The following is a 19,427-nucleotide window of genomic DNA, read 5'->3' as shown; positions in this document are numbered from 1 at the left end:
AAATAGTGTCTCTTTTAGTTTAAAACCTTTCCTACTTATCCTATCATACTCTACCCACAAAAAAACAAAACAAAACAAAACAAAACAAAAAAAAACCCCAAGGAATTAGAAAACTCTGGTGAAAAACGTGGAAGGAAAAACACCTCCACCACCTCACAGTTTTTAACTGCATCATTTAGGAATTCAGTGCTTATGAACCAGATGCTTAATATTATACTAATTTTAAAAATGTAAAAATTTGTGTTGGTTATAATGACAATGAGCACTATTAAGAATTAAAAATATTAATGTGTATTCCATATTGATTGTAACAAATTTTTTTATTATCAAGCAGCATCTTGTTTTGAGAATGTTGCCTTACTGACTACTGATGGAGTAAGACACTGTCCTCCTCAGGCCAGTTAGCAGTGTGAGGATCAGGACAAGGAAGAAGTTTCATTTTTCCATGCTACTTTCTGACAGTCTGTAATACATAAGATAGACACTGAATGCAATGACTTGAAACTTTTTCTGCAATGACATAATTGTGTGCATTTTCCTCTGGAAATTTCTTCACTCAGATGTTTTTATCTTCCTCTCCTTCTTCCCTTGTTCATCCGTAATTGATGAAAATCATTTAGCTGTCCATGGAATGTTACTGATTGCAGTGTTTCTTGCCACCAATTTATCTGCCCTAATGAATCAGCTAATGACTTCAGAGAAACCATTTTACAGATTGATGTTGCATTGCATTCCCATGCTTTCACTGTAGATTGAAGGTACTCAACCTTGTATTGCTCAGTGTACTGCAAGAATTTATGGATCTGCTGTAGTACTCTATCTGCAGTTGCTTTACATAATTCTGGGTCTAGGTGTAAAACTGCAAAGCTGTTTGCTACATTGAAGTTCAGAGCAGATTTATGTTTTCCACCAGAAATGGAAATCTTTTCCTTTCTACTACTATGGAGAGTTTTCATGTGTTTTCTGAGGTTTCTTTAAACCATGCGGATTATGTCATTCAGAGCCATAAGCTGACCCATTTAATGCACAAACTCTCTGTTGAAGAAATCACTCCCACAAGTGATTGCTTGTGGCAGTGGAGAAGGTGGAAATGCATATGGAATAACTTGAATGAATAAACAAGTTTTGTATGGAAAGTGATGGAAATACTGGAAGACTGCAGTGTTATTCCTCACCCTTTCTGCAACTGCTATATTAGCCAGGTTACTTCACAGGCACCACCTGCACTTTCCCCATGGAAACTCACTCAGAAATCCGTTAAGAACAAACTAAAAGAGATTATTTATTTATTTATTTATTTATTTATTTTAAATTCAGTCTGCTACAGGGCTTTCATAAGACCAAAGGAAAGAACTTTCTCAAGACTATTGTTTTTCTCCCTACCTTCTCTTTCCATTACTTTCAGTTCTAGGTGCCCTTTCAGTCATGCTTCTTAGCTGGCTGGTGGAGGAAATTTCTTGTGTTCTATACATTTGTTTGAAGGAAAAACTTGGAGTCAGTGAGATTAGAGATTTTAGTCTCATTTGCATCTGCCTGAAAATAAGCAATTCCAAAATGTCTGAAATAAAATTCCAATGTGAGAATCAAAATTCCCCTGAGCTATGTTTTTCACTCCTTTCTTTAGTTTTACCTCTTTGACTTCTTGCATGTGTTGTACTCCAACTCTGTATAACCAAACTGTAGAAGCTCATCAGCTTGTTGGTGCTAGCTTTAGTACAAGTGGCGCAATAGGTAGTTGTGTCAAGTAAATAATTCAGTAACATTCTTCTCCACTTTGCTATTTTTGTTTTTATTTTTGCATTTTACTAGCCTTCTGGGTCTTTTGGATGGTCTTTGTGGAGCCAGGAGTTGGACTTGATGATCGTTATGGGTCTCTTTCAATTAGTTGTTTGATAGATAGGTATGTTTCTACCTTCACGATTTTTTCCTGTAAGCTCATTTTATATATCTGATTAACTTCTCACAATCCAGCCTTTATTTCCTCTCATTTGCTGTCAGATGAGCATTTGGCAGAGATATATGTCAATTTCTTAGCATGTGGCTTGGGGCATTTGAGGCCTTTGTCTGATGGGAAGATAGAAACTAAAGTTTGTCTCCAAGTTTGTGTGCTTCAGCAGGAAAAGAACAATCCTGTAGGAAATATGTAGGTTTACTTAACCAGAAAGTCATGTCACTGTGGTCATTCAAAGAAGTTTCCATTGAAAATCTTGATTTGTCAAGTCATGGAACAAACTGTGCAATGTATTTCCTCTTTAGAAATAATGACTTGTGAATCGGCTGTTGTAGCTCTCCTGACACAGCACAAAGACTACCGTGGATGGGCAGTTAGAGTTGTTTAGCAGAATGACAATGCCCTAGATGTTCTTCAGTGTTGACATTCTCAACTACTTCTTTTTTTTTTTTTTTTTTTTTTAATTAGAATAAGGATTTATTCAACGTAAGAACCATTTAATCATTCAAATAGCAGCACTGCTTTATGCACGCATGGCAGATACACTCATTCACAGATATAAAAATTTTTATTACAGGCTACAAAATGCTAAAATGACATTTGAGCAAGAAGAATCATGGAAAAAAAGGAAGTGTGAGCAATTTTTAATAGGTTGGATCTTTTTATCTAGTAAGCTATCTTATCACATTCTATAAGTTGCAGGTCTCTGATATTAAGACTGTATTGTTCAACTAAATACAGCGGACGTTAATATCTAGAGAAGTGGTTTCACACTTGAAAGATGTTGTAACCAGCATAGCTAAAATCATCTTTCCGTTAGTCTCAAATAATTATTAAAAAAAAAACCAAAACTTTACCTGACTTGGTATTACTTATTTCAAGTGAAGATGAACCCAGCACAGATGTGACAAATGTGTAAGATAAACATAAGCTGCATGATATATATTCTTCTGTAGTTGATTAAGCAAGTGCTGTTGCTGTTGTTCATCTACAATAGACTTTATGCACAAAAAGTATTTTTAGAATGGACTTTGTACAAGCACAGTGAACAATTAAGTTCCAACTCTGCAAATGACAGTCTATCCTCTTCTTTTCCACTGTTAATTTATCACTGTCATGCGTACTGCCACTATAACATTTCCAGAATTGTAAAACAGTGGGAGTTTAGTCTGCTTGGTATTTATCATTCTGCATATTGGAATCTTTACTGGGGTAAAAATTGTCACACTGCCCTCCTATCTCCATTTTAATAATTTTTAGATTGGAAAGCAAATATTAAAGTACTTATACTGAGGTAGGCAGATGTCATATGCCAGACACCACATGAATTTAGTGAGACCAGACTATATTTAAATGAGAAAATCACTAACTGCTCTATTTAAGAGTTTGCTCTTTTATAACATGCAATATTACCAGGAAACAAAGAAAAGGTCAGAATAAATGTGTATGTGAATGACATTCCCCAAATACTTGCCTAGAAGCAATGTTGCATCAGTTTTGCAATTTGTTTGTAATTTGTTAACAATATATTTTTGGCAATCTTCCAGCCCTCTCACTCCTTCATCCCCATCTCCACATTTTCTTTCATTAAACATTATGTCAGAAGCATAGACAGTCTTTAATGATGATTGCCCCTAAGGGTCTTTTGCAAAAGAAGGAGATTTGCTTCTTACACAATGTCTTGGTTTTCCAAAGGATAGTGAAATCCAGTAGAGTATGACTGCATTCTTTCTGAATTGCAGCTGTTCAGCAAAAAAAAGTCAGCACAGTGAAAAGAGCAGGGAAAATAGGGCATAGGAAAAAAATTATTTGGTTTTCGAAAGTGCATAGTTTTGCTATGACTTATTCAAGAACAAATGTGCAAATAATGTAGAAAGTAGAGTCAGACCAGTAAAGAACTAAGAAACGTCATAGCTAAGTTTCTCAGCTAATACCAAAGATGAAGGCTTAAGGGAATGAGTAAATAAAATTTCCACCATGTGTCTTATCTTCAGGACTGAGTCTTTCACATGTTACATGCTGACTGCATGTCAACCTGAAGTACTTCGCTTTCCAGCAGACTCTGCTAGTTTAGAAGCGTTAATTATTATTTCATCTGTTATATTTCTTTACTGGCTTTCTACATTGAGGTACCTGTGTTCAAACTAACTTTCTATATTCATCCTGAGATTGGGAAAACTGCAAGAAAATTCAACAGTAACAGGCTGAGGGTTGTTCATAGTATTAATTATAATAATTTACTCAATTTGGTGCTGTGCAGTATGCTACTATTACCAAGATTTTTAGCAAGAAATAGTAGGATACAAAGCTATTGGTAATCTGCTGAGATGCTTTTCAAGAAAGGTGAGCTGAAACTGATGCAGAGCATGAGTAGTTTCTGGTTTCAGGAGTGTGCACAAAGCTGGGAGAGCAGTCGCTGGCAGAGCAGCAACTTCTACGTCTCCTGATCAAGCAACTTCAGTAATACATTACTTTGCTCAGTGTTCAGTGCAGTATTGCGATCATTGTAGTATTTCTCCTTCCTAATCAAACAGTGCCAAAGAAGATGGATGGCCACAGTAGAGCAGTGTGTGGGCTGGGCGACTATGCCATATAGCTTCATTTCAACAGCCTAATTTAGCCAGACTGAGTGAAAGTACAGATTGCTTAATAAACTAGAACAGTGCATATCCTGTGGTGAAAATGCTGCAATAATAGCAAGGTACTCTGTGTTTCTCATAAAAATCTAGAATTTCTTCACAGGAATTTCCATTAATTTCTGGGTTTTTGGAATAACTTTTTTACTGTACAAATTGCTGATGATATTTTAAATTAAATTTTCCTATTTTGGTGTTTAGGATCAAGCCACCTTTGCTAAGCTACACAAGAATTAAGTTAGACAGATGGAGATAGTCTGTATTTGGAAGAGAGAAGGAGGCTTGAGATGCTTTCAATTTGTTTTTATTATTTAAATAATGTATATACAAAATCAATCAAATTGGTGTTTAGCCCCCAAAGGGAATATGCTGGCATATGCTAGTCTAGAATTCTACTTGATTGACTAATAGTTTTGTTTTATTGTCTCAGTTGTATGCGAGATGAAACCAAATGATAGCGGTAGTATAAGATCTATTTGAACTTTGGCAGTGCTAGTTAGGAAATTGCCAAATAGTGCTCACTTTGTGCCTTTTAATCAAAAGTAGCATTGATTATTAGTGCTAAAATTAAAATGAAGAGGTAGCAGTTCACATTAGAAAATGTTTGGATGGCAGTTCTACATTAGGTGTAATTAATAATCATGTTTGCAACCACAATATTCACATAATTTGAAATAACAGAATAAATTAAATGGAATAAGAGTAGAATGATACAGCTGTACCAGAACACTGTTTTTTTTGAGATTGATTGATGTTGATTGGGAATGTCTTTGGTCTGTTGAATACTAGTAGGAAGCTGCAAAAAAATCACAAGTGTGAAAGCAGTTCCTTAGTTACTTCTCTTGAGCAAAAGAAAAAGGAAAGAAATGTACTGAATGCACCACTCAAATTTGCATTGCTGTATAAGCTGTGCATAGATTGACAAAGAGGTGAAATAGTAAGTTATGATTAACCTTAATATCACTAATACTGCTAAAGCAGTTGACAGACATCAACTAGAGATCCATTTAAAAACATGGCTTGTAGCTACTGAAAATGGTATTCAGCATCAGATAATTTGTATTAGAAATTTGTCCTGTCAAGCAAATGAAATGACTTTTGCTTGCAGAAACATAAAGTGGTAGAACAAAGGAAATGGGATATAATTTGGGATCCCAGCAATACGAAGACCTGCTATTAGACATTATTTGTAATATCTGACTACAAGTGTAACATCTTTATTCCTGCTTTATGTATTTTCATTAATTTAAATTATGGATTGTCCTCTTTTCCATAACAATCACTTACCAAACAAACAAACAACAACAGAAATCTCTTAACATCTCTAACATCCTGTCCTTCTTTCCAAGACACTCTCTAGGGAAGAAATATCTTTGATATTGTTACTTGGATGAGAGTTTCCAATATTTTTTCCTTTTTTTTTTTTTCTTCTTTCCTTTTTCTTCCTTCTTCCTACTTTCTTTTCTTCATTGTTTCTGTTGTTTTGTTGTTGTTCTGTTCTCTCCTACCATTTTTTACAGTACTCTCCAGATGAAAAGGGATTGATATTCAGCTAATCATTGGTTTTGTTTTTTTTTTTTGTTTTGTTTTTTTTTGTAGGTTCCTTTTATTCTGGAACCTGGCATTTGAACTTTCTAGAAAAACAAAAGAAGCACACAATATTTGTCTATGCTTTATGAACAATATTAGCTATTACAGACACAATTTTGAACTGTCTAGCATTATGGATATGTGATTTATTTTTCAACATTTCATGTTCCAGTGATGTTATATCATTGTGGGTTCTAGAGCCTGCATATTCATTTGCTGAGATTTTCATGCTGGCAGATTATATGCCTTAGAGTGCGGGAGTCTGTTTTTACTTCACACATGTAAAATCAAAAATATTTGTCCTGATTTGATTAAGAATGCAAAACATCCTGAAGCCATGGGCCAAATTTTTCCCTCATATTTATCATAAGGTGTACTTGAATATGAAAAAGTTCTTTTATAGTTAGTATTAATTACAGGAAAATGATTTCATATTCCTTGCTAAGTACTCTTTCGTTGCACTCTTAAAGCAAATTTAATCCTTATGGAAACTTTTACTGCCCCAAGTTAGTGTATCTGTAGTAAAACTTAGTAGAATTTCCACTGACCTCAATAGGAAATATTTTTTTCAGTGGTTTTAGTTTGGTTGTGCAGTAAAGTGTAATTAATACATGACAGTTCTGCAAGTGCAAACCTGTGCAATATGAATAATATGAATACCAGAGACTTAATGGCATAAACAAGTGGCTTCTGATTATGATGAGGCACCTTTTGTGAAAGTTGCTTACTACTCATTTATATGGGATAGTACAGAAACTGATGCAGTTTTAAAAGTTGCTGATATTAATTGTACATTTTTTATTAATAGCACTGAAAGAATACTTATTTGCCATAATTACCATTAACTTTAAATATTTGCCTATTAAGTTTTTTTTGTCTAATTGAAGATGAACTCTCTCAAAATAAAATAATGAAGATGTTCCTTTTTACTTCACTGAGTAGAAACTACTTGATAAGAAAAAGAAATGAATTCATAACTTTGGATGGATTCGAGAGAATATCAGCCACAGCTGCTCTCAAATTACCTACTTTGCTTGTTGGAAATTCTGGAATGGCAGAATCAGAGCCTTGTATGTGCTGGCACAGATCACTAAACCACTATAATCAGATTTTGCTAACTAAGAAGGATTCAGTAGTATGTAGTTTTCCATTCAGCTTCATCTGTTTCACAGTAGAAATTAAATTTAGAATTTAGATTGTGAAAACTTAAACCTGAAGTTTTCAATGCACAGAAGTTGGAGGTGTTTTAGAGCTGAAGCCAATGAGGTTTAACTCAAAATGATTCAGGAACTGCTGAAATATTAAGTATTTTTTTCAATAATAATTAACTTACTCTTGCTTTCAATATCCTCCAAACAGTGAGGTTTCCAGTTTGAATATTCATCTACATTACAGGTTTTGTTTGTTTGTTTGTTTTTGTAGTTACTACTGTAGGTCAGTGATAAAAAGAATACTTAAGACATAAGATAAAAGCATTAAGAAGTTATGTATTTTATTACACTGGTTTTCATAATGAAGGTAGGGTTTTTGGATGGCTTTTGTGCAAAAATATTCTTCTGTGATATCAAAATAGCAGATGTGGAAAAATTGATTTCTACTCTAAAATATTCATTAAGAAAGTGCATTTAAAACCTCAGTTGCAGTTGTTGATCTTGTATTTTCAGCTGCTTTAACAGATGGGATTTTTATATCGTCTTGTTTTCAGATAAGCTTCTGTAAGTAATAGAAATTTGGAAAGCTTTGACAACTGTAATGTTTAGAAATACATAATTAGTGTAACCTTTGAATCATCTTGAATAGATTTATAGAGAATATTACTATGTTAATTTATAAAACGCTGATGATTTTATTATTAAGAAAGTCAAGTTATTGACACTAGTTGAAGAGAAATGTAGGTTTTATTTGAGTTCTAACACACAGAGACTTGAAAAAGCAATCAAAACAAAGTGTTGTAAACAAGTCATTAGAACTGAAAGCATCAAGTAGCGTTAGAATTATTTTCTAACTTGCTTTCACGCTTCAAGGTCAGCCTTGAGCACACTGATGAAGAGAATGTATTCTGTGGAGTATACAGTGGGTCAAACTGTCAAAAATTATCTCCTTTTAAATAGTAAAAACATCAATTGAAATTTCTTTCTAACACACTTATTGACTTCCTTTTTAAAAATTCTTTCACAGAGAGTCTTTCTCAAAGCTGGAAGTGAGGAAGAAATCTTTGCACATCTTGGCTTGGATTATGTTGAACCATGGGAAAGGAATGCTTAAAATGATTTGACAATGTACATTCATCAGTTGACAGCAGTGATTCTTCTAACTGTCTTCAGTCTGGTAGATGTATCTCCGTGACAACTAAAATTTAAGAAAAATATTTTTTAGAAGCCCTTATACATGTTGATGTTCCTAGAAAAGAAAATTTGAGTTCTTCAGAATCTTTTCCAGTCTTTTCAGTTTAAATCTTTGATGATGTTGTGTGTGTGTGTGTTTTTGTTTTTTGTTTTTCCTTCCAGGAGAAAACTTCTTACTGATGAGATTTTTGCTTGTAATAGGAATTTAAAATTCCTGTAAATAATGCATGATTGTTAAAATTCTGTCAGCTATGGCAGTACTTAAATAATACAAAACATTTCAACTGAATCCAAAAATTACTGAAGTAGATGTTTAAAGTTAGCTGAATTTTTAAGTATTTTGCTGCATCTGTACACAAAATCTCTAGTATATAGACCTATATAAAGGTTATAAAGTTTAAAGACCTGATTTAATCTGGCAGTCTCAGCCAAGTGAGCCTCAGCTGTAGTATTTATTTAACTGGGTCAGAACTCTACAAAAATTGTAATCAAGTTGAGAATTCAGATTTAAAAAATATTATGCTGGACAGGATTATGGAATGAAAGTCAGTTTACTCAGTAGCAATCTTCAGTTGTGAGGAAAAATACTATACATTTGTAGAACTAATTTTGACTAAAGAAGATTCAGGTGATTGTCCTTAACTGGGAATCACAACCTACATAAAAACAACTGTTTAACAGTCAGACTGGTGGCTGCTGTAGGGTGAAAGCTTTGAATTTTTTTTATGCTCAATTTATGTAGCTGAAAATTAATTATTTCTTAGTAGCTACATATGCATTGGTATGAGAAGTTTACCTGAGATATTTGGCAATTGGCTGTTCTAAAATAGTGGGGGGGTTTTTTGTTTTATTTTGTTTTAAACCAGAAATTCATTTTGGATGTGAGAGCTCTTTTCTGATGAACGTAATCCTCTGAAATATTTTTGTTTTAGAAAGTTCCCAGAGGCTCCTGTGACTGCAATAACAATGGAGAATTTAAAATACGTTCATCCTTTCATCAAAGAGGGCATTTAGTGCTTTAGAAGCTAGTTACTGACCATTTGTTTGTCATTTGTAGAATAAAGACAATTGAGAACACAATGACTGGTCAAAAATTTTCTTTCTGAACAGGCTGAACTTTTTTCTTCTGCTAAGGTTGATTTCATGCTAGGGTCAGAATGGCAGTGATGAGGCCATTCACAACTATCATTACTGACAGTAATGATGTCTCATATTCAAATGATGGCAATATTCCATGGCAACATAGATGTCAAGGTTCAACACATGCATAAAATATGCCAAGACTTAAAAATATATTGCTTAACCACAAGATGAATGACTTAAAGTGCAAGTGCAAGGTTATTGCTGGTTAAATAGACACTTCTAAGAAGCTGCTTTTCCAAAGGATGCTTTGTTGATATGATAGTCGGTATAGTACAAGTGTTAACAAAAGTTCCTATTTACAGTTTTAAATGCAAACACATTTCTGGTATTTAAAATGGGTGGTAGTTGTATTTCTGTGAAATGAATTCATTCATTATACTGTCTGGATTCACAACTAAGCACACTTACATCACTGGTTATAAAATTCCATTTATTTGATGTTCAGTTCTTTTAGCATTCAGTTTATATATCCCACTTTCCATCTCCACTAGTGTACTAATGAAATATACTCTCCTTTAATTTAATACAGGTATTCGTTAGGGTAAAATGTTGTAAGATCTGCTCCAGAGGTAAATTGTAGTAAATTGAAAACTGTTTCTTAACAAAGGATCAATTTTTTTTTTCTATGCGAATCTTGTAGTATTCACTGAACACAACGATCTGGCTTACAGGTCGGGAGGACAATTCCTAAACTTGAGCAAACAAGAAACAAAAGACAAATGGGAATGGTACTATCAGGCTTACTGCCAGAAATTCATGATATGCTATGAATCCATTCCACAATTTGTGATAATCCTAATTTTATGGTGCAATGAATTTAAATTCTGTAATTTAAAACAAATATTATGTCATTAGTAGAAATGTAGTGAAGACTATTTTTTTTCCCCGGATAATTATATGACATCTAGAAAAAGTATGCTGTTTACAGGTTTCATTCAACTGAGGAATTAATTTTTTAAAAGTCTGCACTGTAAACCTAAATCAGAGAAGTAGAAAACTGTAGTAACAGCATGGAATTTTATTCTTGCCAGTGCCAATAAAATCATCATTTTAAAGTGTAGTTTTGCTAGCTGAGCTGAAAATACAATGTCACTTTCTAAATTGCTCTAACTAGAAAGCACTGGCATCACTTCCTGCATTAACATGGTGATGTATGAGGCACCTTCTGTGTGTTTTGCATCAGGATGCTGACACTTGAGTAGCAATGAGATTTTCCAGTCCTAGTGGAAAAGAACAAAAGCTATAGTACCTTATCTAAATATACGTTTTACTTGACCAACATTTATCAGAAATTACACATTCCAGTTGTGCTGTCTCTGCATACTTCGTGGCACAGAGGAAATATGAAACATTCTGATTTCCATGTAAAGAAACATTTGAAATTCATAACTCACATCCTGTCTGCCTACGCATCACTTATAATTATGCTACCTATAGGAGAGAAGATACCAAACATAAATTCTGTCAGGTGCTTCAAGATTGGAAGAAAGCAGCATATCACATTATTCTTTTATTTCCCTCAGTTTCTGTGAGCTTCCTTTATACTATATTTGACAGGGTTAAGAAAAATGTGGTTGTTACCTGGAAAAATTATCAAAAATGATGGTGCTCTTTATTGAGATGCTGGATTAAACTGACGGTCAGGTTAGATCACCAGATGGTCTGACTATTAGGTGCTGCTATGAGCATCTCCACTGAAGAAGCTGCTACCTCAGTTATTATCATCTCTGATAGCACTAGCCAAATTCTTTGAGCATATAATGGTAGAGAAAGAGACACAGTAGATGTAGCTTGTGATAATTATACATGAGAATAAGAAAATTTTAAGACTCAGTGGGAACGTAGGATTATTCAGTTTGGAAAATAACTTCAAGGTCACCATGTCCAACCACTAACCTGATCTGTTTTGTCCTGTCACTGTACTATGTTCCTGAGTGCCATGTCTGCACATCTCTTAAATACCTCCAGGGACATAGATTCCAACACTTCCCCAAGCAGCCTGTTTCAGCGCTCCACTCTATCTATGAAGCAGTTCTTGTTAAATCTTCAATCTAAACTTCCTTGGATACTGTTTTTCAGATCCTATCATTTGAGAAAAGAAACCAGTGTATATGCATGTACATTTCCTCTCTGCAGAAGTAAAATAGAGTGATAAGGAAATGCAAAAAGTATGAACTTCTGTCTTTTTAGTAAATGAATTCTAAGTGATAACATGGTGTTTCTTGCAACAGTTAAATTGATTTGACCAGTCTCAGGCCTATTGTGATTTCAATGGTTGATAGCGCTAGTCACCTTAGGCTATGTTGGAAAAGTTAGAAGTCGTGTTGGAGAACTGAGAAGGAACAGCTTAGAGGAAATAAAATCTTATCAGCTGAAAAGATCAGAACCATGAGAGGAAAATCTCCCTACGGTGTGGTGGAGCTGTTGGAATCAATAGTAAAGATGCTTCTTAATACATGTTTAATATATATAACCTATAAAATCTAACTTTGTTTTTTGACCTAATGCATCCAAACAGTACTCTCAAATGCTACTGATAATACAGACAAGCAATATGATTTGAATTGTGAGGACAACTGAACTACATATCCCAGGCACTGTGGGTTGATGTTACGTAACCTTGCTGATCAGCTGATTTGCAGCTGGCAATTGACTTTGAGAAGTTTTGTTTTAGGTCAGTGCTAAGACTTTAGTTTACTTACTAATAAGTAAACATGATCGTTTGAAAAACAAGCTGTTTTTAAAATTTTTATTATTGGGAGCATTAGATTCTAGTCTCTTTGTTACTATGCAGAAAGAAAAAACAACACTGCTACACTGCTATGTATTCTGTTACCTTCTGTGTTCTGTCCTTTTCAAAATCAGTTCAAAGGGATTTTTGGAAATGACTGAGTTTTCCAATTCCTTTCTCATTAGTTTTGAAGTTTTAAGGCAAAAGCAGTCTCATAGCATTTCTACTAAATAAAAAAGCCTTTTGAGCAGAAGTAATTACATGTATTTATAGCTGTATGTAGACATTCTATATACAAATTGCTATATGTTTTCTGTCAGCTTCAATGTATTTTTCTATTCAGGAAACTATGCATTACCACATAACAGAAAATAACAAGGAAAGTCTCCACTTCTATGGGATAGGAGATGTCTCTGCCAGGAGAAGAGTAGATTATATTCCTGAAATTGGTGGTTGCAACATCTGGAAAAAAAGTGGCAAATAATAAAAACGTTATCCCAGCACTTTGTAGATAAAATCATAATCTTTGTACATTTCCAGCTATCAATAAAGTCTTGAAATTGCCTTCACAGCAGGGTAGAGAGTCAGAGGAGTTTATATAACTTCCAAAATGGGTCTTGATAACTTTAAGCAGTTGTCTAACTAGGTAGGAGTGTTTCTGCAGTTAGAAAATACTGCTGATTATACAAATCTTAAAGGTGATCAATTTTGGTGGCTTAAGGATGGTGTGAAAGACCATATGGCCCTGTGAACCCCACACTTCACTATGCAATGGCTAGGAAATACTATATTTTTTTGTATTCTTCTGAGACACAAAAACAACATTGGGCAGTGTAGCTAGGATTTTCAGATTCTAGAGATCCTTAATTTAAACAGAGTCATAGAACGGTTTGGGTTGAAAGGGACCTTTAAGATCATCTTGTTCCAACCCCTTGCTATAGGCAGGGACCCCTCTCCCTAGATCAGGTTGCTCAAAGCCCCATCCAGCCTGGCCTTGAATGCTTTCAGAGAGGGAGCAATTAAATTGATTTTCTATGGTTTAAACACAACCATACTGTAACATATACACTTAAATGCTTTTTGACCCTTTTCTCTATAATTTAAGTGAGTTAACGGTGCTAGATATTACTTTTGTGTTGGTGTGTGAGTGAGAAGTGTTTTTTTCTGGAAATGGTCTAGTTGCATGGCTGTAACTGCTTGAGGCCTCTTCACAAATGGTGAATGATACTGTTTGAATCTTTCATGATACCAATACTAAAAAATAATCCATATACCAGTACTTTAAGTGCACAAAATGTCAGTCTTACAGAGGGAATACTGACTTTTTTCTCTCATTCTGTCTTAGACTCAGTTAGATCCAACTTCAGTGAGATCCAACTAGCAGGACATATATCTGAAGAACTTCACTTGCAACTACTGAAGTGCTCTCCTTCTATCCCTTACTGAAAGGGAATAACACTGCCTTTATTTACCTGCCTACTTGCCTACAGGATCCCAATGTTTTCTTTTATTGTATAAAACCAGAAAGTGTGGAATAGAACATCATGAGCAAATTTCTGTCAAAAAATAGAAAATAACTGGAGCTTAATTAAACAAGTGTATTAAAAATGAAGCTACTCTGGTATATGTGTGTACACAGTGAAAGTCTTTCATAAGTAACCAAGTGAAAATGAAAGTGTAGGTGAGTGGGCTGCCTCACTAAGAGTTTTCTGACAGATGGCTGCTATGACAATCCTGACGAGATGATAAATGATTATAATTTAAGGCCTAAAATCCACAAATAAGTAAAAAATTGTAACCCAAAAACATCTGAACTGGTTTCATGAACATACAAAATTATTAATAAATCAAGAATCACAAATAGAAAAAAACCAGAATAAGCATTCTTTGAATTTAAGAGAGAATAGGTAAGAATAATAATTAGAGTTGTCAGTGATAATATTGCAATGGTTCCATCCCCTGAAAAATCAACAGAACCTCAATGGTAAATGCCAATAGAAGCAATCTTTCCTCTTGTGCAATAACATAGGTACAGACTAAATCCTGCAAAATCAGACGTTGATGTATTGTATGGGAACCACTAGGTCATGTTATGAACCAGTGATTGAGCACCTGGTGAAAGGGCTTGGCCAGTCCTTGGAGCACAGGTGTGAGCAATTCATTGTGTAACTGGAAGAAATGAACCTAGGGTCCACCCCTCCCTAACCTCATTTAAGGGCTGGCAACAAAAGGGGAAGTATCTATGCTTGGAGATTGTCTCCTTTGGAGTTTTTTTTTTTAGCAGGCCCTGTCCCTTGGAAAGGGGTAAGATATTCCTTCTTTACTGCCAGATTGTAACTAATGACTTTCTTGGATGGCCTGAAAACTAGTCAAAGGCAATTGTAGTTGTTGCTTACAATATGCAAATTTTAAGGTAAGTTTGAAATATCTGTAAAACAATAATTGATGCCCTCTTGAGAGATGAAGTAAATAAAACCATATTAATGGAGTTTAAGAAAAATTGCATTGAACTTCACAGTGTGATAAACTAGCTGTGGGCTAGTTGTGACAAATCATTATTACAGGTAATTATTCCATAAGTGGGGAAAGGGAATATTTTTCAAAATAATCCAGATTCTATAATCTTAGTATTCGTTCTAAAAAAAGCAAATAGTATTGTTGTTTATTTTTATTGTAACAAGAGAACTTGAAGAGTGTTTATATTACGAAGTAAGTTATGTTAAAAATACATTTGAATTTGTCAAGAGAAAACAATATAAGTTTCTATAGGTACAGTTTTACAAAATGAGTAAGAATACTGTCATGTAAAATATGGTGGGACCTCCTTTTTGCCACCAGAGTCTTCTCAGGTATCAATGCTATGAATATTAAAAATATCTCAGCAAAACAGGAAAACTCAGTTTATGGAAAGCAGTAACATTCATGACTGATAATGCAAATGTGAGTTATGTCACAGTGCGCTCAGCATACCATCTGCTCCAGGAAAAAAAAACATCTGTTGGCAAATGTTAACTGTGGAGCTTATGTGATATGTAATATGTTCAGCTGCTGTATGGAATAAATAAATTGGACATTTACAATATATTGTGTTAGAGACATTCAACTATTTTCTTATGTTGAAAAGTGGAAAAGCTAGCTGAAAGTATTTTTGAAATGATGGAGGAAATTACTGTGCTGTCTCTCATCCAGATGGCTTTTGCTAAATCAGCTACAGACAGACTGCTGTAATCATCATCTGCAGTTATGGGTTGCTTTGATATAGTATGGGCATGGAAGAATGTGTGTCTCTGCAGTGGGAGTTTCTCTGCTTGAGTTTTTATCACGGTGATGATGCTGCAGTTTGTGATATTGTTGGAATTGGTAACCTTTTCTGGTTTATACAATGAAAATCATGATTTTGACATTTATTTTCTTCTCTATCAATAATAACAAGATAGTTGTATTTTTAATAACGATAAATAGCATCAACACATGAATGTAACTATGCCTTATATAAAAACACACATGATGTTTATGGAAAATGACAGCAGTTTAGGGATAAAATGGGCCATGCCAGTCTAGAACATTTAAAGCTTTTCATCTTTTACTTTTACTCCATTTAGAATACTCACATTCATTTCTTCAATTGATTTTGAGTGCTTAGATGAAGTTTATTCATTTGCTACTGAATGACAGATAAGACAGAGGTGAAAGTATTGGGGAAAGTGACCATTCTGTGCTTATATCTTTTAGAATAGAGTGGCACCCACAGCATTTCAGGAGTGTCTGTGACACCCTTCTGTTTACTCCTTGTCATCTTGTGGAAAGTGCAGAGAGATGTAATTGTTAAATGAGCAGAAATGCATATTTTAACATCTATTTTAAAAGGCAGAAAACTCATAAAAATGACTGGGTTTTTGTTTCAGATTAAAGTTTTTCACATTGTGAGAAAAACTTCATATCTATCTATATAACTATCATAACTTTGTTGCTACACAACTCAAACTATAATGCTTATGCTAGTAATGATTTTCTGGTTCTGCTTATTTAAACGTATTAATCTGTAAATGTTGATTCAGCCGGGCAATAAAATCCATTCTGTGCTATGCACAATGCTGGTGTTACTCTGTTGAATAGTACTAAAGAATGAAAATCTCGCTCAAGGAGATCTGGGCTTCTGTAATTATTCTCCGCAAGAACACTTCTGAGACTTTCAAAGTCAATCTCCCCATTGCTTTCATGCAGCTCTTAAGCTTTTTACTCCAGTGTCGTCCTTGCATGTCACTGTTTCTTTTCTTCAGTTTTTCAGCACATTCACGTTCATTTTCAGGGTACGGATATCAGTGAAAGACTGCTGGGGGGGGGGGGGGGGGGAAGGGGAAGGAACTAAGCTATTTGCTTGGAGCAATCTCATCACCCCACTGTTCTTTGTATTGCTGTTGATGTCTTTGATACTCCTTTATTGTATGTATTCTTTATAGGAGGGGTACGTTTGTCCTTAAGGATGGCAGTTGAAGTGTCTCACAGATCTATGTGTGTCAGTACTTGTCAGGCAGCAGGTTTAGTCACCTGCAGTGGAAGTGGCTGTCCAAACGCATGATGAAAAACCTTTGCAAAAATAAGCCTCTTTAAAAAAGAAGTGTATGAAGCAAATAGTTCTTGAAAACTCTGTATTGCTTCCAAACATTGCTATGTTGTAAAAATTATATTTAGTAAATTGCATTCATGGTATTGAAAGGGATCTGTGCATAGTCCAAACACTTGCTATGTATGGTTTTACCAGTTCTACCAGCATTCTACCAAGAATATCTGTGTTTAGTCCATTATCTGGGACATAACTGAGACACGTGTCTTAGTAGTCCCAGCTTAAAGTTTTTCTTTCTGTGAATCTTTCTTGGAATGCGTGATTTATTCTGTACCTCATTTGAAAAACAAAACTTCAGTGTTGAGAGGTTTTTCTGGTCTCTTCTCTATAAATATCTCTACTACTGAATGCAGGAAAATTCCAGAGAAGATGCAAGTAATAGTGTTTGCTTTTTTGTTGTTGCTGTTGTTTTCTTGTTTTTATTTTTTTCCAAGCTCCAATTTGTCAACAAATGGATTTGGAAGTATAGCCAGTTTCACCACCATCTTGATAGATTAAATAAGAGCACAAAGTAGTGTTATCAGTGTCCAAGTAATAAGAGTAGTCAATCTTTCTTAGATGAAATAAATGTAAGTTGATAAATAGATACAAGCCTTAAATACCAGTCACCAGACTAGCAGCTATTATCTCTCTCATATCTGGATTGAATGTTAGATATAGGAATGGCTGTGTACTAATGACAAAAACTGTAGAAATTGTAGTTGATCTGTCCTAGTAAGAATAGCCTGCTTTTTTCCTTTTTTCTCCCCCTACTCCCTTTCTGGAGGGATAATTGTTATTGAATTTAGATGGAAGGTGTTACAACCAATCCAGTAGTGAGGATAAGAAAAATGATATAAGAACAATAAAAATGCCTGAGGGACAGAAGGTGTTACAGATATAGCTGAGTATCAGCATCCTTGCAGTGGTAGGCGAACATTGCCAAAGTATTTGGCCTTTAAGTGCCAGCATATAGATTAGGAGCAGTGCTGGGCCAAGGTGGGAGTGCTCTGAAGGGTATCAGAACTGAGCTTATGCTCAGTAGGAAATTAAAAGTTCCAGAACAGCCCAAGGTCAGAAACTGACCACCAGTGCGCAAATTGCAGCTAGACAAGACTAATATAGGCACTGTAAGAAAAAAGCAGTACTTTTTCTGCTCATTAGAGTCCTACTGTGCAGTGATGACTGAAAGGGCACAAGTGCATAAACAACTAGAGTAATTGTAAAATCTATTTCCTCAGGTGCGCAATTCTGAAACAATTTAAATATAGCCTTTGGATGCAAAAATGATTAGTCAAAAATCTAATGTAATACAGGAGATTTCTTAGTTGAGAAATTCTGCAAATGGTAAACAAACAAAAAAAGGTGGCAGTCAGTAAAATCTAAAGAAACAAAAAATAGAGGTGTTTAAAAAATGTGTCAACCACAGTGTTTCATAAATGACTGCTGCAGTATTTTGGCTTGAGGAAACAGAATTGTAGATATAACATACTTAATGTAAGTTATCTTTTGTGAATCTGGCAGGAAACATTGGAGAACACGTACAATAGAAGTTGCTAGTGACTGCAGTACAGATGCAAAACAGAATTCAATTGTTGTGGATTTGTCAGAAATCTTGTTTGACAGGCTATGAAATGAAGGAAAAAAGCATGAGAGAAAACATACAAAGAAGTAAAATCCAAGAAGCAAAGGGAATTTGGGAGTGAGGCAGTAATAGGATTTTCAGGAAGCTGCTCACCTCTGGGAGTGAGTGAAGGTGCTGACATTGACAGGCTGTGATGAAGGGTTGTCTTATGCCCAACAACAGTGGGGAAAATGGATGTGGAAAAGCTGGAGAGATGTAAGTTTTAAAAATAAAGCTTTATTAAAAAAGGCCTGAAGACAGGAAGTTGCTATGAAGTTAAGTAGAAATAGAAGTGCCATGTATATGAAAGGCTCCTAAGGAATCAAATTTATGGCTGCGATTCTCCAGGTCTCAGTATCACTAGCAAGCAGCCTGTCCGTTTTTGAGGGGAGAGGGGGCAGCAATAGACAGGACAGTGGGGCAATTGTTTGCACTGTAGGACAGATTTAAATATGGTGCAGACTGCTTTGTCTCATAGGTAAACTCCTCTTGTGTGATCACAAAAATTCTCTTTTCTGAATCTCTTTCAGATAAAAATGACACTGCAAAATCAAAACAGGTGTAGGAAGCTTCCATTGCAAATATGAGTTTTAGTGGTTAAAATAGGATCAGAGAAATTAATGAGCATTGTATAACTTGCTTCAAGTTATGGAAGAGTATTTTTCTGTATCTTTCATGCTAGTTATATTCTGCAGTTGAAAATGGTGCATTATTTATGGTATGCATAAATCCTGATTCTCTAAGGTTTGTGAAGAGCTGCTTTTATTAAAAAGATGTGGCAGCATGTTCTGTTTCTTGATATCA

The 19,427-nt window shown here is 34.8% G+C and overlaps 1 protein-coding gene across 2 annotated transcripts in view; it reads left to right on the top strand.

Moving 5' to 3' along the window:
* Positions 1 to 16,675, top strand: part of DNTT (DNA nucleotidylexotransferase) — a 100,423-nt gene extending 83,748 nt beyond the window's left edge. For both annotated transcript variants that reach the window (XM_052677459.1, XM_052677458.1), the window contains one exon: positions 8,356 to 16,675. In XM_052677459.1, the coding sequence (XP_052533419.1) occupies positions 8,356 to 8,442 (87 nt within the window). In that variant the 3' untranslated portion in view covers positions 8,443 to 16,675. The remainder of the gene's footprint in view (positions 1 to 8,355) is intronic.
* Positions 16,676 to 19,427: the final 2,752 nt, after the last annotated feature.

This window comes from Tympanuchus pallidicinctus, unplaced genomic scaffold (assembly GCF_026119805.1).
Source record: "Tympanuchus pallidicinctus isolate F22 unplaced genomic scaffold, pur_lepc_1.0 scaffold16, whole genome shotgun sequence".
NCBI lineage: Eukaryota > Metazoa > Chordata > Aves > Galliformes > Phasianidae > Tympanuchus > Tympanuchus pallidicinctus.
This window is presented reverse-complemented; position numbering and strand designations above follow the sequence as displayed.